Here is a 19,920-nt window from a genome sequence, read left to right as displayed (position 1 = left end):
AGCCACAACAAGAGAAGCCACCGCAATGAGAAGCCCGCGCACCGCAACGAAGAGTAGCCCCTGCTCGCTGCAGCTAGAGAAAGCCCGCGCGTAGCAACGAAGACCCAACACAGCCAAAAATAAATAAATCAATATTTTAAAAAAGAAAGTGGATTCCTGTTAAGCCAAGTTCTGCACATCATCATTATTTTCTACTGATTTCTGGACCCGTTTGAATTCTGCTGCCAAATTCTCCCCTGTACCTCCTCTGACATAGAAAGCAAACTCAATATGATAGCTGTGTTTCCCCTAGTTTTTAATTTTAAAAGGACCTGTCAGTACTTCAGAGCCTATTAATGTTACTTATATACATGACACCTATAGACTTTTAAGACTAAATATGTATATATCAAAGATCCAAACTAAACATATAAAAAGGGTTAATTTGTTTACCTGGAGATTGATTTTATTTTATCTTACAAATAATAAATATTTTTCTCCAGCAAGTAGGATGGGTATGCTCAAAAGGTTAGAAAGTTGCTTTGTTCCACAAAGTATAAGAACTCTAGGAACAGAACTCGTAAGTTGTGGGGTTTTTTGAACATAAAAAAATGTTTTCACATAAAAAAAAATCATTCTGGATGTTTTAGTTTATCATATACAATATTCATTCAGTAAAATATTTACCAAACATTTATGTGCATAGAGCTGTACAATGTCTCAAGGTTATAATTAAGAGACAAAGCCTCCTCCATCGAGAATTTTATAGTCTACTGTAGGCATAATATTTAAGTTCAAAAAAGGCAATTCCTGAACTTTATTTCACTGTACATGAGTAGTAACTGAAAGAAGGTAAGTTTAAGGAAATAATTTTATAAGCTTGCCTCATTCCACAGCCCCCAGAGTATCACAAAGAAAAGTCTAACACCCAAAGCATGTTCAGTATCTCTAGCAGCTCTATGGCATGTGTAAGAGTGTATGCATGTGTACTGCGGGGAGAGGTGGGGGAGTGGATAGTAAGAAAGAGGATTAAGTCAGTAGACAGTATAAGAAATCAGTTGTTGCATTTGTTTTCTAGAACAAGAAAACATAATAGCTTATAATTTTATTCATTTTAATTGCGCAATACGTCAATGTATTTATAACAGTTTTAAGTCCCTATTAATAAAAATTACAGCTATTTTAAGTACTTCAAATACATTAAACTATTAAATTTTTACAACAACCCTATGAGGTAGGAACTATTACTGCCCCTACTTTGCAGAAAGGAAAAATAGGTAGAGAGGTTAATAATCTTCCAAGATCACACAGTTTACTATGATGGAGCCTCAATTTTAATCAAAGCACTCTGGGTCCAAAGTCCGCATTCTTAACCACTACGCTATATGCTCTCTCTTTGACTTCCACTACCCATCGTAGAAACGATTAAGTTTCAAACTAAGCACTTATTTAGTAACTTTAACTTTTCAGGACATAAATGAGAACCAGGCATGGACAAAAAGTACCTTGAGAAGGTAAGAGATGACCCAAAGTTCAAAGGAAAGTTCTTCTGATAAGCTCACAGCATATTCACTTTTTCATTAGATGCAATTCTAACAAATCTGATTGTCCAATCTCCTGGCCAACAACACAACAGAAACAGGAGACAGAGGAGGCAGATATAAAGGGCTAGACTTCAAAATCAAGAAATGTGCCTTACCATTTATCTTAATGTATGTCAGTAAATGTTTACCAACCTAAAGAGAAGCAACTAGGGAATTCCCTGGAGGTCCAGTGGTTAGGACTCCACAAGCTGCTCAGCGTGGCCAAAAAAAAGCAACTAGTAACACGGAGAGAGGGGGAAACGTCATTGTCGTTCAGTCACTGTCATTTAGAGCCTTTTTCTGAGAGGCACCACAATATTTCTCTTTGTCATGAGCTGCTGAGGACAACTTATAACTATTGGTTACATTATGATAACTACACTACTCTCAGTATGTTATTTGAGGTGAAATGCATTTGAGAAATATTTACAAACACAATGGTTAAAACAATTTTTGCAATTTAAAGAGGATTTTAGAAAACTCACCTTTATGGAATCCTTTATTTTCCGATGTCATTGAGTATCTTACATTATTGTATCTATCTCTGATATCCAAACAATATGTCATTATCAACCATTATGTTAATCTTCATCAGGTTCTATAAAAAATATTCTTTGCAACAACCTACCTCAGGAACAAGTATTATTTTAAAGGCTAGCTTCAGTGTGGTATTGGCAACAAAATAAATAGGCAATTCCTTAAACTAAAACAGAAAGCCCAGAACAGAACCAATTATACCAAAAAGCTAGATTTAACTATTTGAGAAAAAAAAATTAAGTTCGATTTTTACTTCACATCATACCTCAAACTAATTCTACATGGATCCAAGATCTAAATGTTAAAAAAAAAAAGTACAACGAAAGTCAAAAGTTTATATGTGTATATAAAATATACACATACATATAAATAAATAGTGGGATTGGCAAGCCTTTCAAAGCATAAAGCTTTGATAACCGTGTCCTATAGTTCAAAAGGAAAAGGGGCACAATCAGGTAATAACCAATCTTTCCACTATCAATTCTGTCCTCCTACCTGCTTATATACTCATCCTCTGCCTTATCTCCTGTTAAAATGAATCAAGTCTCCTTGCTCTTAGACTTATGCCTTGGATCCTGTCTCTTCATTTTCTCAGACTTTATTCCTGGAGTTATCTACATTAGCTTCTGCAACATCTATTTCTTCTTCTCTACTGGTTTATTCTCACTGCACTGGCACAAAACATAACTGAGTATCATGTATTCTAGAAAAACCTTCCATAAACTCCAGGTCCCACTCCAGCTAATGCCCCATTTCTCTGCTAACCTTTTCAGCAAAAGGCCTTGAGAGGAGAATCTTTCTTGCTATCTTCACTTCCTTTCCTCTCATTCACTCCTTAACCACTAATCTGATTTATCAAAGTCATCAAAACCAATGCCCAATTCTCAATCCTCATCTTACTCCACATATCTCAGCATCATCTGACACAGTTTAATCTCCCTCCTGCCTGAAAGACTTTCTTCTAAGGCTTCACTGACAAAACCCTCAGCAGATATTTCTCCTACCTAATTTGTTACTTGTTTTCAAGTTTTCTTTGCTGGGACCTCCTCCTCTAGCGGACCTCTAGTATCGAAATCACCCAGGGTTAGAACCTGGGCCATCCTTCTCTATCTCTCCTTTCTTCTCAGGTAACCTCATCTACTTCCACGGCTTCATGGACGACCTACATGCTGAGGACCCTCAAATCTGTATGTGTAACCTAACTTCTCCTAAAGCTCCAGACGCATGTGTCAAACTGCCTATTCAACATCTCCAACTAGATATCTAGCAGATGCCTAAAACATACATAATAAATAGAGGATTACTGATTCCATCCACACTTCAAGTCTTCCCCATGTCAGTAAACAGAACCTAAAGTATCACCCAGTTGCTCAGGCCAAACATCCTCCAAAAGCTTTCCACTGAGCTTCAAGTAAAATCTAACCTCCTTACCACAGTGCCCAAGGCCATCTATAACCTAGTCCCTGACTAGCTTTCCAGCCCCCTTGCACACCCTGCTCCCACTGGCTCACAAAGATCCAGCCATACAGGCCTTCTCTCTGTCCTCAGCCTTGCAGCACTCATTCTTGTCTCAGAGTCACTGCACTTGCCCTTGACCACCTAGAATGCTCTCCCCCGCAACACTGTCACATGACTATTGCCTTCTCATCGTTCAAGTCTCAACCCAAATGCCACCTGCTCTGAAGGTCTCCCTTAACCACACTGGCTAAAGTAGCCTCTGGCCACTTTCAACATTACCTCATTTTAGTTCATGAATTATCTTATCTGTTTACGTGTTTCCTGTCACTTTGAACTAAAATATAAGCTTCTCAAGGGTAAGAGTCTGCCTTATTCACCACGATGTGCCCAGCACCTAGACCAATGCCTGGCACGTAGCAGACAATGAATAAATATTTGTTAAATGACTGACACAAACAAGCTCTTCATAAAATAAAAATAAAAGGCCAAGAAGTATATGGGGAAAAAAGATACCTAATCACTGGAAGACAGAGAAATGTTAATTAACAGTAAGACATCAGCTTTTGATCAATAGTAAAGATTTTATTATAATGATATCCTTTTGTGGGCAAAGGTATAGGAAAAAAACCACAAAACAAAAAATCAAACCCTGGAAATGTCAGGCATAATCCCTAGTATATGTCAAAACTCCTAAAAATGTACATATCCTCTGACCAGCTAATTAATTTATCATGACAAAATAATCGTACGTACAAGGACAAAAGATGTCCTCATAGGTACATGATACATAATAAATAGAGGTACAAGGTTTATAATTGTAAAAACTTAAGTGTTATAATCATTAGGGACTGATTAAACAGCTATAATTTATACTGCTGAATACTGTGCAGCCAACTAAGAAATGGTGGCGTAGAAATACTAACACAGAAAAAATTCATGAAATGCTTTTCAAATGAAAAGAAAATGTAAAAAATCAACCCATTTATGGATAAAACACACTCATGTACATACACATGTGTTTGCATCTTTGGTAGGCAATGGCCAGGCCAGCTACAGATCTGAGGACATAGTTAGAAGTGGAACACAGAACTACTGAACAGTGTCACAACAAATAATTGCCTTTTCTAAGAAGAGTTACACCACTCGCTGAGTATTGATGCTGTCCCCCCGCAAGCCTGACAGCATAAATGGCAGCAAGCCAGGTGTTCTGTGGTTGCCAAATCACGCACTGCACGGACTACCAGTCTGGGTCACCTCTGAGGACCTGGGGAAGCACTGGGGAGCTGTGCCCACTCATGGTATTCTTCTCTTACTTATCCTTTGCAATGCTTGTTTACCGGTTCAGCAGTAAGCATGCGAATCAAGCTGATCTCAGTACCTTCTTATCCATCTCTGAACTCTGCCCGGCCCTTTGTGGTCTGCGTAGGTAAGTGTGTGTGTCTCTGTGTGTGCAGTATATATGTTAGGTGTTTGTACAGGCATACCTCAGAGATGTTGTGGGTTTAGTTCCAGAAGACTGCAATAAAGCAAGTCACACTAATTTCTTGGTTTCCCAGTACATATGAAAGTTATGCTTACACTAACTGTAGTCTATTAAGCAATAGCATTATATCTAAAAAAAAAAGTACATACCTTAATTTAAAAATACTTTATTGCTAAAAAATGCTAACCATCATCTGAGCCTTCGGCAAGTCGTAATCTTTTTGCCATTAACATCACTGATCACAGATGACCATAACACGTTATACTAATAATGAAAATGTTTGAATTATGGGAATTGCCAAAATGTGACACAGTGACACAAAGTGAGCAAAAGCTACTGGAAAAATGGTGCCAACAGACTTGCTCAATGCAGGATCACCACAAACCTCCAATTTGTAAAAAACACAGTATTTGTGAAGCACAGTAAAGTGAAGCCCAATAAAACTAGGTATGCCTGTACATAAATACACAAAAAAATCTGGAGAAAATCACTAAAAGTCAAGTGTTTATAGAGGTGGCAGAATGATGACTGATGTTTAGCTTCTTCTTCTTGTTTAATTGTATTTTTTTAACTTTTATTACAATGATCAAACATTGTCCTTGCTTATAGACTGATGCTTAATCAAAGAACAATTGAGAAAATCAAATCTAAATTAAAGCCACAGGAATAAGATTAGAAGCCCCAGTGAGATACTTAGACCAAATTCACACTTAAGTAAACAATTTTGTCCAAATGTCCAAAGAAGTTTTCATCTAGCTTCACGTTCAAACTGGATATCAGTTATAAAGAAAAAGAGGGAAAAAAAAAACAACTTTGGATGCAAATTCTTAAAATCATTCCCACTACACTTGACTATTTCAGATTTAGTTTCAGTTTTTCAAAATGTCAAAGACTGGATATCAGAATTGTAATTTAGAAAAATGAGAACATAATACCACCAACAAAGCTGTCCTCTTCCACCACATGCCAAATCAAACCTGAATCTTACCAGTCTTCTAGAACTAACCACTAACTCACAGAAGAACACACTAAATGATCCTACAGGGGGGCAGCTGGCAAAACCCCGACTGAGGGAAAATCCTACAGGACAAATAACCAAGTTTCTTCAAACAAACAAAAGGCAAAGAAAAAGACAAACAGAGATGAAGGCACAACCTATGGATATAAAAGAAATTTGAGACACATCAACTAATTACAATGTGTGAAACTTATTCGTTATTAAGAAGCTATTATTAATATTGTAAGAGACTACAATGGTATTGTGGTTATTTTTTATAACTGTATTAAGGCATATTTTAAAATCATGTAATTCATCCATATCAAGTGCATAATTCAATGCTTTTTTTTAGTAAATTCACCAAGTTCACTATAAATCAGTTTTAGAATATTTCCATTACCCAATAAGATCCCTCATGCCCATTAATTATTAATCCTCCTGCCACATACATCAGCCCACGAATCCACTTTCTGACTCTCTAGATTTGCCTTTTCTAAACATTTCACATAAATGGAATCATATAATATGTAGTCTCTTTTATCTGGCTTCTTTCACTTTTTACATGTTTTTAAGGTTCATTTATGTCACAGCATGTATCAACAGTTTGTTTCTTTTTATTGCTGAATAGTATTCCACTGTATGGACACATTTTGTCTATTCATTTACCAGTTGATGGGCAGTTAGGTTGTTTCCAGCTTCTGTCTATTATGAATAACACTGCTGTGAACATCTGTGTGTGAAAATTGTGTGGGTAGATACACAAGAGTGGAATTGCTACGTCATTATGGCAAATTAAGGAACTTATAAAGAAACTCTTAAAGTGCTTTAGATATATTAGCTTACTTAATCCTTACAACAACGTTAAGAGGAAGTTACTATTATTATCCCCATTTTAGGGATGAGGAAACAGAAGTCCATCCGAAAAGCTTAAGCAATGTGGTCAAGCCAGACTAGAATCAAAGTAGTCTGGCTTTGGAGTCTGTGCACTTAACCACTGTGCCGTATACTTCAAGCTCACCAACAAGTTAAACATTTCTCACAGGATATAAACAAATTAAAATAAAGAAATTAAACGGAAAAATTCAGGGGGAATTCCTTGGCGGTCCAATGGTTAGGACTCCAGGTTCCACTGCAGGGGGCCGGGGTTCAATCCCTGGTCGGGGAACTAAGATCCTGCAAGCCACACACGCAGCCAAAAAAAAAATTCAGGTGACTTCTATGAACACACAAGTAGGGAATCCAATATAAACTAAATTTAAGTGTACAACTAGTAACATATGTGGTAGTAACTCTTGTTATCTCTGAGTGGCAGAATAGGAATAAGCTTTTTTCTTTTTATTTAATTGTGTTTTATTTTATTACAATGATCTATATATACAAGGCAGTGTTCAAGATGAACATAACACAAAAAATTCACTAATCAGTAAAAAATGACTTGATGAACAATAAGATTTTAAGTTCCTAATTGTTTAAAGGAAATTTTAAGAGGTCCTGAACGTGTACTATGCACCGACGCTAAGTTGAGTGCTGTGGACACAAATTCGATTAGAACTTAGGAACAAAGAAAGACAACTCTGGAAGCACAGCTGTGGTAAGTGGTATTCCAGAGCTATTCCTGCAGGAGTCATCTTAGTCAGGGCAGGGGTCAGGGGAGGAAGGCTTCCTGAAAGAGGAGGCACTAAACTGATTTGAAGGAATGATGTATGTACATACTGCTACCAGTTAGAGACTACTTCATCAATAACATAGCCACTTCTTAATGATTAAAAATGGAGGCCCTGCTTCAAATGTCAAACCTTTAATTTCTTTCTTAACCTCAGATTTTGTCAATTTCAAATGTCCGCTAAACAACAGGAGATTCAGAGAACAGAAAAAGCTTTGTCATGTGATGCTAGAATATAATTAGAATATAAAAAATCTGTAAATACCTGTAACTTAAAAAGTATTTTTTTAATTCATTATATTTGAGTGTGGTTTGATCACAGTCAGTCAACACATCCTTCAAACTTCATCTTAATAGCACTTCTAAAAAGTCTACTGATGATCTAAATCAGGGGTGGGCAAACTACAAGCGCAGGTGGCCTGGTTTGCTAAGAATGGTTTTTCAGCAAAGAATGGTTTTTATATTTTAGGAGGATGAAAAGAGAGAGGGAGGAAGAGAGAGAGAACTGTATACAGAGACTACCTGTGGTCCAAAAAGCCTAAAATATTTTACTTTCTCGACTTTCATAGAAAAAGTTGCCTACACTTAAAAAAAAAAAAATTACTGGATGTATTTGTGCCCATACTGAAAGGCACCCTCAGAAAGGCACTATCATCGCCGTGGAACTCAGTCTAGACACTAGTACACTTACTTACTTATGGTGGGAGGCAGAAAAAGAGGGAAGGGTATGTTTGCAGGGAGCGGGGGGAATTCAGGGATAGAATACAGTTGAAGCAGACGAAAAATATGAAGCAGTCCTAGAGGCTTGACAAGCTACTAAAGGTGGAAGGTAGCTATTACAATCTTAACGACCTGTGAAATATGCGAGCTAGGTTTATTGAGGAAACCGAGACTCAGAGCTTAAGTTACCTGCCCAAGTTCACAGAGCAAGACAGTGGGACACAAAGAGCTGGACTACAACCAGTAAATTTCAGTCCCATTCCTTCCACTGCGTCACACTGCCCCTCATCACTGGACAGTGTTAACCTGGAAATACACCACTAACGACGTGTGACAAAGGAGCTCAACCGCGTCCAGAAGGAACAATGTCTCCTCAGGAGCTCCCCTCCCTCCCGCGATTATTAGCTATTTTTCAGGGAAGAACTGGGCAACAAGTCTACAGGTCTCAAAGAGGTGAAGGCAAGAGTAGACACTAGTCCTATTTGCCAGATGTTGGGAACAAGAGAAGGTTGACCAAACATCATTAAAACAAGCCTGAAAGCTATCCAGTGGTTGAGAGCAATAAGAAACACCAAATTTCAATGAATTTACCTGGTTCCAGTTTTATTACTTTAATTGCTGCCAATTCACCGGTGTTAACATTTCGTGCCTAAAGGAAAAGAAAAGATAATTGTGAAAAAAGCTTTCATAAAAACTTCATAAAATGTAATTTAAGCTTTTATTTATTTTCAATTATTCAGAAAAGTCTTTTAAAGCAAGAATTGCGTAAGTGATTTATATTTACAAAACAAACAGTACATTCTTCAAAATGAATTTCAACATTAATCTATGTATAAATTTAATAATGGTGATAATAATATTGTTAACAGAAGCACAGACCTTAGTATACATACATCAGGCACTATTCTAAGTGTTTTGGGTTTTTTTTTGCGGTACGCAGGCCTCTCACTGCTGTGGCCTCTCCCATTGCGGAGCACAGGCTCCGGACGCGCAGGCTCAACGGCCATGGCTTACGGGCCCAGCCGCTCCGTGGCATGTGGGATCTTCCCGGACCGGGGCACAAACCCGTGTTCCCTGCATCGGCAGGCGGACTCTCAACCACTGCGCCACCAGGGAAGCCCTCTAAGTGTTTTTATATTAATTCGTTTAATCCTTACAACAATCTTATGAGGTAGGTACTAATACTATTCTCGTGTTGCAGATGAGGAATCAGAAGCACCAAGAAGTTAAAGAACTTGCCAAGGCCATCTACCTAGTCAGTGACGGTGCTGGGATTCTAACCCAGGCAGTCTAACGCTAGAGTCTGAGCTTTTCTAAGCATTACATTCTACTGCCATTTATTCAAAGGTTTGTTAAAATCTTGAATTAACTAGCTTTAAACTTGTAAATTAAAAAACTTCATAATATGAAAAGCAAGCACCATTTTTTAACTGTAAAAACAACCTCCCTGCATCTGTTTAAACACAGCTGACAGTACAATGAAATAAGTGCAGTTAATACAAACCAAATACATCTTTACAAGCCACATATTAAAAATATAAATATTAAAAAAAATCAATCCATAGTATTAGATTGCCGGTGTTTACAGCTGTAATTAGGTATAAATAAGCAGAAATTGTCTTTTCAATTTGTATAAAAATGGCAGTTATTTTTGTCAATTTAAAATGTTCTATAACTGAATCAGAATTTTCAAAATAATATTTTAAACTATGAACTGAAACTTAATAAACTGATTTTCATATCAACCAATGAAGACCAATATATGCACTTCCCTGATCACAGAAAAATTCATTCATGTGATGAGAATAATACTTAGTTGTAACACTTCTTATTAATGGATTGGTAAAGATCAGTGAATCACCCACAAGGGATGATAACAGCATTAACATCGGAATCCTTCTACAAATACTGGGGCATTAAAAAACAAAAAAAATCAGTTTCTAAGAAGATATATATGGGACACAGTCACTGCTGAAATAGAAAATTTAACCTTTAAACTCAAAGAAGAACAAAGGTATTAAAAAATATAAATTAAGAAAACATTAAAATAAAATTTTCAGGGAAAATTCATTCCTTTTGAAAAAAAAATCCCCATGACTAATAAACACTTAGGATGCCAACTTATTACGGGCAGTTCAAAACAGATTTCAACATTTATTTCAAACTAAACTTAATTTCCATTATATGAGACAGACAGTTCAAATAGTGCCACATATTTATTCCCTTCCCTAGGATGAGAAGGTACACACACACACACACACACACACACACACACACACACACACACGGAATAGACATTCTGGGAGCATTTTCTAAGGAGGATGGGGCAGAGTGTACCTGTAAAATATTCAGGGTATCACAACAACGTTAGTCATAAACCTTCTCAAACACTCTCAGAACGCGTTGCCTTTCCACACTGAGAAATCTTTTCCCTGTTAGGCTCCTCCTTGATACTCTGTCCGTTAACCCACATCTTTTTTAGCACTTCTCCAAATAAAATAAGACAAAACATACTACTCTCTCCAATTCTCAATTCTCCATTCAAAAATTTTGCTATAGTTTTGTTTTCTGTTTATTGAAAATAAACTCAGTATGCACTAGCAAAAAATAGGAACTCAAAGAAAGCTAGGGTGATTACTTTTACAGCTGAAATTCTGTTCCCAGCTTACCACAAGAGGGCACGATCTCTACTGACAACACAAGTTACACAAAGTGTCCAAAATGGCTGCAGTACACAATGTACTCTTCTAAAAATAATTTATTAATGGTTATACCAGCACATATTTAACAGAAAAACTATGACAGTAAACTAGTGATAACTAGTTTACTAAAGTCAATTATTTACTATAGGCTTGACTTATGAATACAATTTTTCAAAATTTAAATCAGTCTATAATTTTCTAAAGGATAAAAAGTTTTAAAATATTGGAATTCTCCAATATGTAACTTATTTGACAGACAAGATAAATCACAAAAAGGGAAGAAGAATAACAAAAAACCCTCAGTAAACCTGAATTTCTGAGCTTTTTCCCCATCAAAATCCTTACGTTTATTAATGGAAGATGTTTAAAGCATTATGGTTCATCAAGAATCTTGGTCCTCTGGCTAAAATAAGTCATATTTTGCTGTCTCTAAACTCACAGCAGCCAAGGTTACACACAGGTAAATTTAAAAATTAATATTAACTCTAATACTCTGTACCTGCTATTCTTTTTTCAATCACCTAGAGAAACTGATTAGGAAAAAAAATGAGAGCAAGGTAAATATTATAACATATTACCACATATAAAGTTAAAAATTTCTAAATCAGTATTAGTAACATAAAATTTACAGATCTGCCCAGGGCAGAAAACTGAGGATACGTATTTCTCAGCTTCTAGACCCAGTCTTCTGCCACATCATTGATTTGACCACCATTCTCACATGCTCTGAAAGTGATGTTCAGATCACGTTGTTCTTGAGTTTAAAACTCTTCAGGAGTATACACCATTGCTTTAAAGACACAAATTCAAATTCCCCATCAGAGAATTTAAATTACTTACTAAATACAGCACTTTTTATAACAGCTTTATTGGGATGTAATTCACATACCATAAAGTTCACCCTTTTAATGTGTACAATGCAGCGGTTTCTAGTATATTCACATAATTATGTAACCATTATTCCTCTCTAAATTTGAAACATTTTCATTGCTCCAGAAAGAAACCCCCAGACCCATTAGCAGTCGCTCCCCTACTCCTCCCCCTCCCAGACCCTGACAACTAGTACTGGTCTACTTCCTGTCTCTATTGATTTGACTGTTCTGGATATTTCACATAAATAGGATCATACAAAATGTGGTCCCTTGTGACTAGCTTCTTTCACTGAGCATAAGGTTTTCAGGTTCATCCATGTTGCGGCACATATCAGTACTTTATTCCTTTTGCTGCTGAACAATATTTCATTGCATGGCAATTCCACATTTGTTTATCCTTTTATCAGTTGAAGGATATTTGGGTTGTTTCCATTTGGGGCTATTATGAACAATGCTTTTATGAACACTGTGTGGACCTACGTTTTCAATTCTGTTGGATACAGACCTAATAGTGGAATTGCTGAATCACACGGTAACTGTATGATTAGCTTTTTGAAGAACTGTCAAACTTTCTTCCAAAGTGGCTGCACCATTTTATATTATCGCCAGCAATGTATGAGGATTCCAATTTCTCTACATCCATGCCAATATTTATTATTACCTGGCTTTTTAACTTTTGTTTTCTTAGTGAATGTTAAGTACTATCTCTCTGTGGTTTGACTTAAAACTCACTAATGGCTAACAATCTTGAGCATCTTTTCATATGCTGGTTAGTCATTTGAATTTCTTTGGAAAAATGTGTATCCAATTCTTTGCTCATTTTTAATTGTCAATTTTATTGTTGACTTGTAAGAGTTCTTTATAAATCTTGATATGCCTCTTATTGATTACATGACTTGTAAATATTTAATCCCACTCTGAGTTGTCTTCGTTTTCTTGATGGTGTTCTTTGAAGCACAAAACTTTTAAATTTTGATGAAGTCCAACTTACCTATTTTTAGTTACTTGTGCTTTGAGTATTATAGCTGAAAAACCACTGCCTGGAACCCAAGGTCACAAAGATTTTTTTTCCTATGTTTTTTTCTAAGAGTTTTATAGTTTAGGTCTTCCATTTAGGTCTCTGATCCATTTTGAGTGACTTTTTAAATGGTGTCAGGCAGGGCTCAAATTTCACTCCTTTGCATGTGGATAGCCAATTGCGAAATACAACATTTTACTGTAAAACCATTCACTACCTGGCTCCTGTCTATATTTCCAGTCATTCCTTAATTTGCACTTTATGCTCTAACCAAACTAAACAACTGGCCATCTCCAATGCTATCCACACTTTTTGCCCTTTGGCACTTAATGCCTAGACAAACGCTCTCCCTAACTCCCTCCCCTGGCCTAACTTCTAGACATCTTTTAAAGCTCAACTTAGGTTATTACCACTTCCCGCAAGAATTTTCCTGATCCCCATTCAAGTTTAGGCACTCCCCCCCCCGCCCCACACACACACTCCCACAGATCCTCAGTAACCTTTCTCAAATGGGAAAGGTTAGACCTGGTGAGAAAAATCCTGCGGATCTAGAGCTGATCTCAGTTTTAGAGGAGCTCTTGGAAACTATTACATTTCAAAGCTGTCCCAAAATTCAGTTTGATTCAGTCAGACTTATAGAAGCCATTCATATTAGCATTAATTTGGTAAAAGGTTTTTCTGAGATGATTTCATGCAAACTGCTGAGTTATCTCCAATTATCAGAAAAGTATTCCTTGAGTGTGGGAATGGGAGTAAACAACATAATCAAGAATGGATCATTAAGCAGCAAAAAAAAAAAAAAAAAAAGTGCTATGTGTTATATAAAGTGAGTTAAATAACTATCAACAACAAATCTGATCATCTACGATATACAAGCACCTTCTGGTATCCAAAGCTTACTATTCAGAAGGGGCTGTCCAACGTGAATATGAAGAAAGGTTCTGAAATGGGAGTGAAAAAATGCAAAGTTTAGTGCTGGCTCTGCCAGTAACACGCAACGGGATCTGAGCAAGTAATCTCCTTGTGTCTTCTCCCCCCAATTTAAAAACAAGAAAGTGAAAAAAGACTACTTCTAAGAAGGTTCCTTCTAATTCTGAAAGTCAATGTTTACATCAAATAATTTAACTCTAAATTAACAGATTCCAAATACTGAACCAGCTGGCTGGTTATACAAGAATCATATGAGGAGTTTAAAAACAAAACAATAAAAACACTGCCACTGATTTCTGAATCAACAGATTTAGGATGAGACACAGGAATCTGTATTTAAAGCTACTGAAGTGCTGCTTCTGGTGCTCAGCCGGCCTGGGCACCTGGTCTAAGGCACTGTGCCATGTGAATTTTATAAAATATAAGTACCGGCTTTTAAGTCTGCAAGGGGTGTTTACAGGGATGGCTTTATGAAGGAGATACCACCTAAGCAGAGGTTTGAGAGATGGGCTGGATTACAACAAACACAGAAGAGGGATGGGAAAGAGGGCATAGAAAAAAAAGCATGAACAAAGGCACAGGGACAGAAAACAGGCTATTTTGAGTGTACTGGGCGGGCCAAACCTCAGGGTGCCTCCCATATAAATACTCATTTCAGAGAAAAATGGCTAACCCACAGCCCCTGCTGAAGGAATAGTTTTGTTTGCTTTTCCACAGTTTCTTGGACTAGGTATGAGCCTACTACAAAGGGAACCACTTCATAGGAAGACTGATAGCCAGGGTGATGTACATTCCTGGTTTGCCCAGGACATTTGCAGGTTATGCCAACTGTCCTAGCAGAATTACTAACAATGCCCACTTTCACTCTCAAATTTATAATTAAAATTTTATTTAACTTGGATGGTAAATTATAAGGTCACTCTACCAATAAACCGTGAGCTGACATGAAAAAGGAAATAGGCCAATCAGATTCTCAAAAATAGGGGCAGCAAACATGCCTGTTTTTGTAAATGAAGCTTTACCGAAACACAGCCATGTTCATCTGGTTAAGTATTGTCTATGGCTGCTTTCACAATACAACAGTAGAGTTGAGCAGCTGAGATAGAGACCATGTGGCCCACAAAACCTGAAGTATTTACTATCTGGCCCTTTACAGAGAAAACTGGCTGACCCCCACTCTAAAACAGCACTATCCCGTAGAACCTTCTGCATTAATGGAAATGTTCTATACCTGCGCTGTCCACTACTGTAGTCCCATGCCACATGGAGCTACTGATCAACTGAAATGTGGCTAATACAACTGAAGAACTGAGCTGTATTTAATTATTTGTGTACGCAATATTTAAATTGGAAAGGCTTTAAATTTTTTTGAGATATTTAAATATTTAAAAATTTGAGATATAATTGACATATAACATTGTATTAGTTTTGTGTACAACATAATGATTTGATATATGTGTATATTACTAAATGATTACCACAATAAATTTAGTTAACATTCATCACCACACATAGCTACAAATTTTTTCTTGTGATGAGAACTTTCAAGATCTACTCTCTTAGCATCTTTCAAATATGTAATACAGTATTGTTAACTATGGTCACCATGCTGCACAGTACATCCCCAGGACTCATTTAGCTTTAACTGGAAAACAATCAACTCTTAAAAATATAGTTCTAGTAGTTTTAACACATGCATAGATTTGCATAAAATGAGTTAACAACCATCTGGAAACAGAAAAGTTACAGCACTGCAAAACCTCCCTTGCAAGTTACATTCTCCCTTCAGTCCAACCTCTGGCAACTACTGATTTGTTCTTTGCCACTACAGTTTTGTCTTTTCAAGAATTTCATGTAAATTAAATCATCATATAACTTTTTGAGACTATTTTCTTTCACCAAGTTGCTGCATGTATCATTAATTTATTCCTTTTTATTGTTAAGCAGTATTCCATTGTATGGATATACCACAGTTTATTCACTACCATTGGAAGGACATATTGGCTGTTTTCAGTTTTAGGTAAATGTGAATTGAGCTGCTATAAACATCTGTGTACAGATTATAAAAAGACCTTGGAGAGGGACTGGGCCATACAGTGGGTATATGTATAATCTTTAAAGAAACAGTCAAGTTCTTTCTAGAGTGGCTGTACCATTGTCCATTTCCAGCAGCAATGTATGAGAGCTCCAGTTCTTCCAGAACTTCCTTGCTAGAAGTTGGGATTGTACTTTTTAGCCATTTCTAACAGGTAGGTGATGGTATCTCATGGTGATTTTAGTCTGCATTTCCCTAATGGCTAATGACATTGAACATCTATTCATGTGCTTATTTGCCATCCTTTGGTGAAGTGTCTTCTATCTTTTGTCCATGTTTTAATTGGGATGTTTCTTATTGTTGAGTTTTGAGAGTTCTTTATATATTCTAGATACAAGTTCTTTTGCAGGCATATGATTTGCAAATATTTTTTCCCAGTCTATATCTTGTCTTTTCATTCTCCTAACAGTGTCTTTTGCAGAGCATTATGTACTGAATTGTGTGCCCCCCAAATCCGGACGTTGAAGTCCTAAGCCCCAGTACCTTAGAATGTAACTGTATTTGGAGACACGGCCTTTAAAGAGGTAATTAAGGTTAAATGAAGCCAATAGGACCAGTGTTCTTATAAGAGGAAGGGACCAGAGTTGTGTGTGCACAGAGAAAAGGCCATGTGAGAACACAGCAAGAAGGCAGCCACCTACAACCCAAGGAGAGGCCTCAAGAGACACCAACCCTAACAACACCTTAATCTTGTACTTCCAGTCTCCAGAACTGTGAGAAAATAAAATTTCAATTGTTTATGCCACCCAGTCTGTGGTATTTTGCTATGGCAGACCTAGCAAACTAACACACTGAGCAAAAGTTTTTACCTTTGATGAAGTCCAATTTATCAACAGTTTTCTTTTATGAATTATGCTTTTGGTATCATGTCCAAGATGTTACTTAACCTCAAGTCATAAAGATTTTTTCCTATGCTTTCTTCTAGAAGAAGAAGTACTACATTTAGATTTATGATATATTTTGAGTTAATTTTTGTTTAAGTTAATTTTGTTTTGTGAAGTTTAGGTCAATGTTCCTTCCTTTTTTTGTTTTTTGCACGTATATGTCCAACTCTTCCAATACTATTTGTTGAAAAGACTATCTTTCTTCCATTGAATTGCCTTTCATCTTTGTTAAAATCAATTGGCCATATTTGTGTGGGTCTATTTCTGGATTCTATATTGATCCATTGATCTTGTGTCTATTCTCTACCCATACCACACACAATCCTGTTTACTAGAGCTTTATAGTTTAGTCTTAAAAATGAGATATTGTGATTCCTCCAACTTTATTTTTCTTTTCCGAAGTTCCTCTAGCTATTCTAGGTCCTCTGCCTTTTCACAGAAATTTTAGAATTGCCTTGTCTATATTTAATTTTTAAAAACCCTGCTGAGATTCTGATTGTAATTATAGATCAATTTGTGGAGAGCTGACACCTTTACTATTCAGAATCTTTCAATCCATGAACACTACTCTCTATTTAGGTTTTCTCTGATAACTTTCATGAATGTTTTATAAAAACATTATCAGCATATAGATCCTACACATTATGTATTTTCAGCACATAGATCCTACACATTTTGATTTTAAAAGCAGTGTGTGGCCAGTGACAACTGTATTAGACATCACAGCTCTAAGAAGTTTGAACCACCATGCAATATAACCCAGTGTGTAAATGATGCCATAAAGTTGTGCCACTGTCTTAGCAAGTAGGACCTTGGGCAAATAAAGATTTGAAGAAACAGGAAAGATACAGTGAGCAGACAGACAATAAAGAGCAGAGAACAGAACAAATGCACAGAAAAAAATAAGAGACCATGAGAAAGAAACATATCTCCAAAGCTGCCTTGAGTTCCTGACAGCTTTCCAGTTCCCTATCACATGTATCTTCACAATAGCCTCTCTTTACTTGAATTAACTTGAATGGCTCTTTGTTTCTTAAAAGCAGATGATTAAAGATCTAAATTTCTAGGACTGTATGATGCTAATTTCAAAAAAGAAAAAAACAGATTGAGACTACCACATTAACTTTAAAAAAAGATGCACTTGGGCTTCCCTGGTGGCGCAGTGGTTGAGAGTCCGCCTGCCGATGCAGGGGACACGAGTTCGTGCCCCGGTCCAGGAAGATCCCATATGCCGTGGAGCGGCTAGACCCGTGAGCCATGGCCGCTGTGCCTGCGCATCCGGAGCCTGTGCTCCACAACAGTGAGAGGCCCGTGTACCGCAAAAAAAAAAAAAAAAAAAAGATGCACTTAACAGCTAACGATTGTAATAGACATGGAAAATAATCTATGACTGATAAAAGACAAACAGCAACAAGTTATATTTCAAAGTTTATTTTTTAAGTTGTTTGTAATTCAAGTTGGACTTGTTCCATATCAATAACACTTTTAAGGGCTTCCCTGGTGGCGCAGTGGTGGAGAGTCCGCCTGCCGATGCAGGGGACACGGGTTCGTGCCCCGGTCCGGGAAGATCCCACATGCCGCGGAGCGGCTGGGCTCGTGACCCATGGCCGCTGAGCCTGCGCGTCCGGAGCCTGTGCTCCGCAACAGGAGAGGCCACAACAGTGAGAGGCCCACATACCGCAAAAAAAAAAAAAAAACAAAACACTTTTAAATGGTAATTAGCAGACCACAAATGTCAAATGAACTAATAATGTGGATAAAACTTAATAGTGGTATTAAGTTTGGGAAAACATAAGGGACCAAGTAACCACATTCCCACTTCCCACTACAGAAGTGACAGAAGCAGCATCTCTAACCCAAAGGTGCTCAAACTCCAGTATGTATAAAAATCACCTGAGGTTTTGCTTTTGGAAATATGTAAGACTAGATATGAAAACCCTTCCCATTACAAATACCTAGATACGGCAGATAAGATAGAACAAGTACTCTTTTAAATGCACTGCTGGACACACAAGGAAAGAAATCCACAGGAAGCGAAAACAAAGAGAAAACAGTCATTCGCTCGAAAAGTATCTGTTGAATGCATTTAATGAAGGAAATCAGAGTGGTAAGCAAGAGCTAAAGCCATGACCTTAGCTTAAACTTAGAATCGAGAGACTTAAATTTTGATTTTTATTGGATGCAGTGAAAGCTGGAATTGAGACCACTGCATAAAACCAACAATGCCCCTGAAAGGCCACACCTCTCAGTGATCGGAGGGGAGGAAGGGGGTGTCTGTCCATTGACAAAATGATTGAATAAAAAACCAACTGCTTGAATCACTAGAATGAGGGGGGGGGGGTTCCCTGAAAATTCAAATTCATAATTACAGCCTATTCTCAGTTGAGTATAAATTTACACTTCTTGCAAGGACCAGGAACCTCAAGCCAAGAAATGAATTTAAGCTGTTTCTGGGTTGGTGGTAATGAAAGGCACCTGACAGAAAGAGAAGCAAATTTTCTGTAGAGAAATGCACCTTCAATCCATGCCCCAGGAGATTCCTAAATTACTTTAGCCAATTGTGAAATTAAAACAAAATTATCAAACCATAAGGAAACAAACTACAAGAGCAGCAAAAGTTATAAACAACAAATTAAATTTGCAGGAAGTTCAAATTTTGGAATTAACAGATACATAATATAAAATTACAGTTAAGTATGCTTTAGAAGTTTACAGGACTAAAGGAAAGTATTACATACATGGACCAGAAACAAGAGGCTAACAAAAATGACTTGAAAGATAGGAAAAAAAGAACCTAACAGAATTTCTGGAAATAAAAAATATAATTCTTGAGATTAAAAACCTAATTCGGGGCTTCCCTGGTAGCGCAGTGGTTGAGGGTCCGCCTGCCGATGCAGGGGACGCGGGTTCGTGCCCCGGTCCAGGAGGATCCCACATGCCGCGGAGCGGTTGGGCCCGTGAGCCATGGTCGCTGGGCCTGCGCATCCGGAGCCTGTGCT

At 37.2% G+C, this 19,920-nt stretch overlaps 1 protein-coding gene across 3 annotated transcripts in view; it reads right to left on the bottom strand.

Annotated features, from left to right (window-relative positions):
• Positions 1–19,920, bottom strand: part of MAP4K3 (mitogen-activated protein kinase kinase kinase kinase 3) — a 190,500-nt gene that overhangs the window by 118,658 nt on the left and 51,922 nt on the right. For all 3 annotated transcript variants that reach the window (XM_027113315.1, XM_027113316.1, XM_027113317.1), the window contains one exon: positions 9,012–9,069. In XM_027113315.1, coding sequence (XP_026969116.1) covers positions 9,012–9,069 — 58 coding nt within the window. The remainder of the gene's footprint in view (positions 1–9,011; positions 9,070–19,920) is intronic.

Source organism: Aethalodelphis obliquidens, unplaced genomic scaffold (assembly GCF_003676395.1).
Source record: "Aethalodelphis obliquidens isolate GAN/ISIS:26980383/991018 unplaced genomic scaffold, ASM367639v1 scaffold12, whole genome shotgun sequence".
Classification (NCBI taxonomy): domain Eukaryota; kingdom Metazoa; phylum Chordata; class Mammalia; order Artiodactyla; family Delphinidae; genus Aethalodelphis; species Aethalodelphis obliquidens.
The sequence above is the reverse complement of the archived record's forward strand: the minus strand, read 5'-3'. Positions and strand labels throughout refer to the sequence as shown.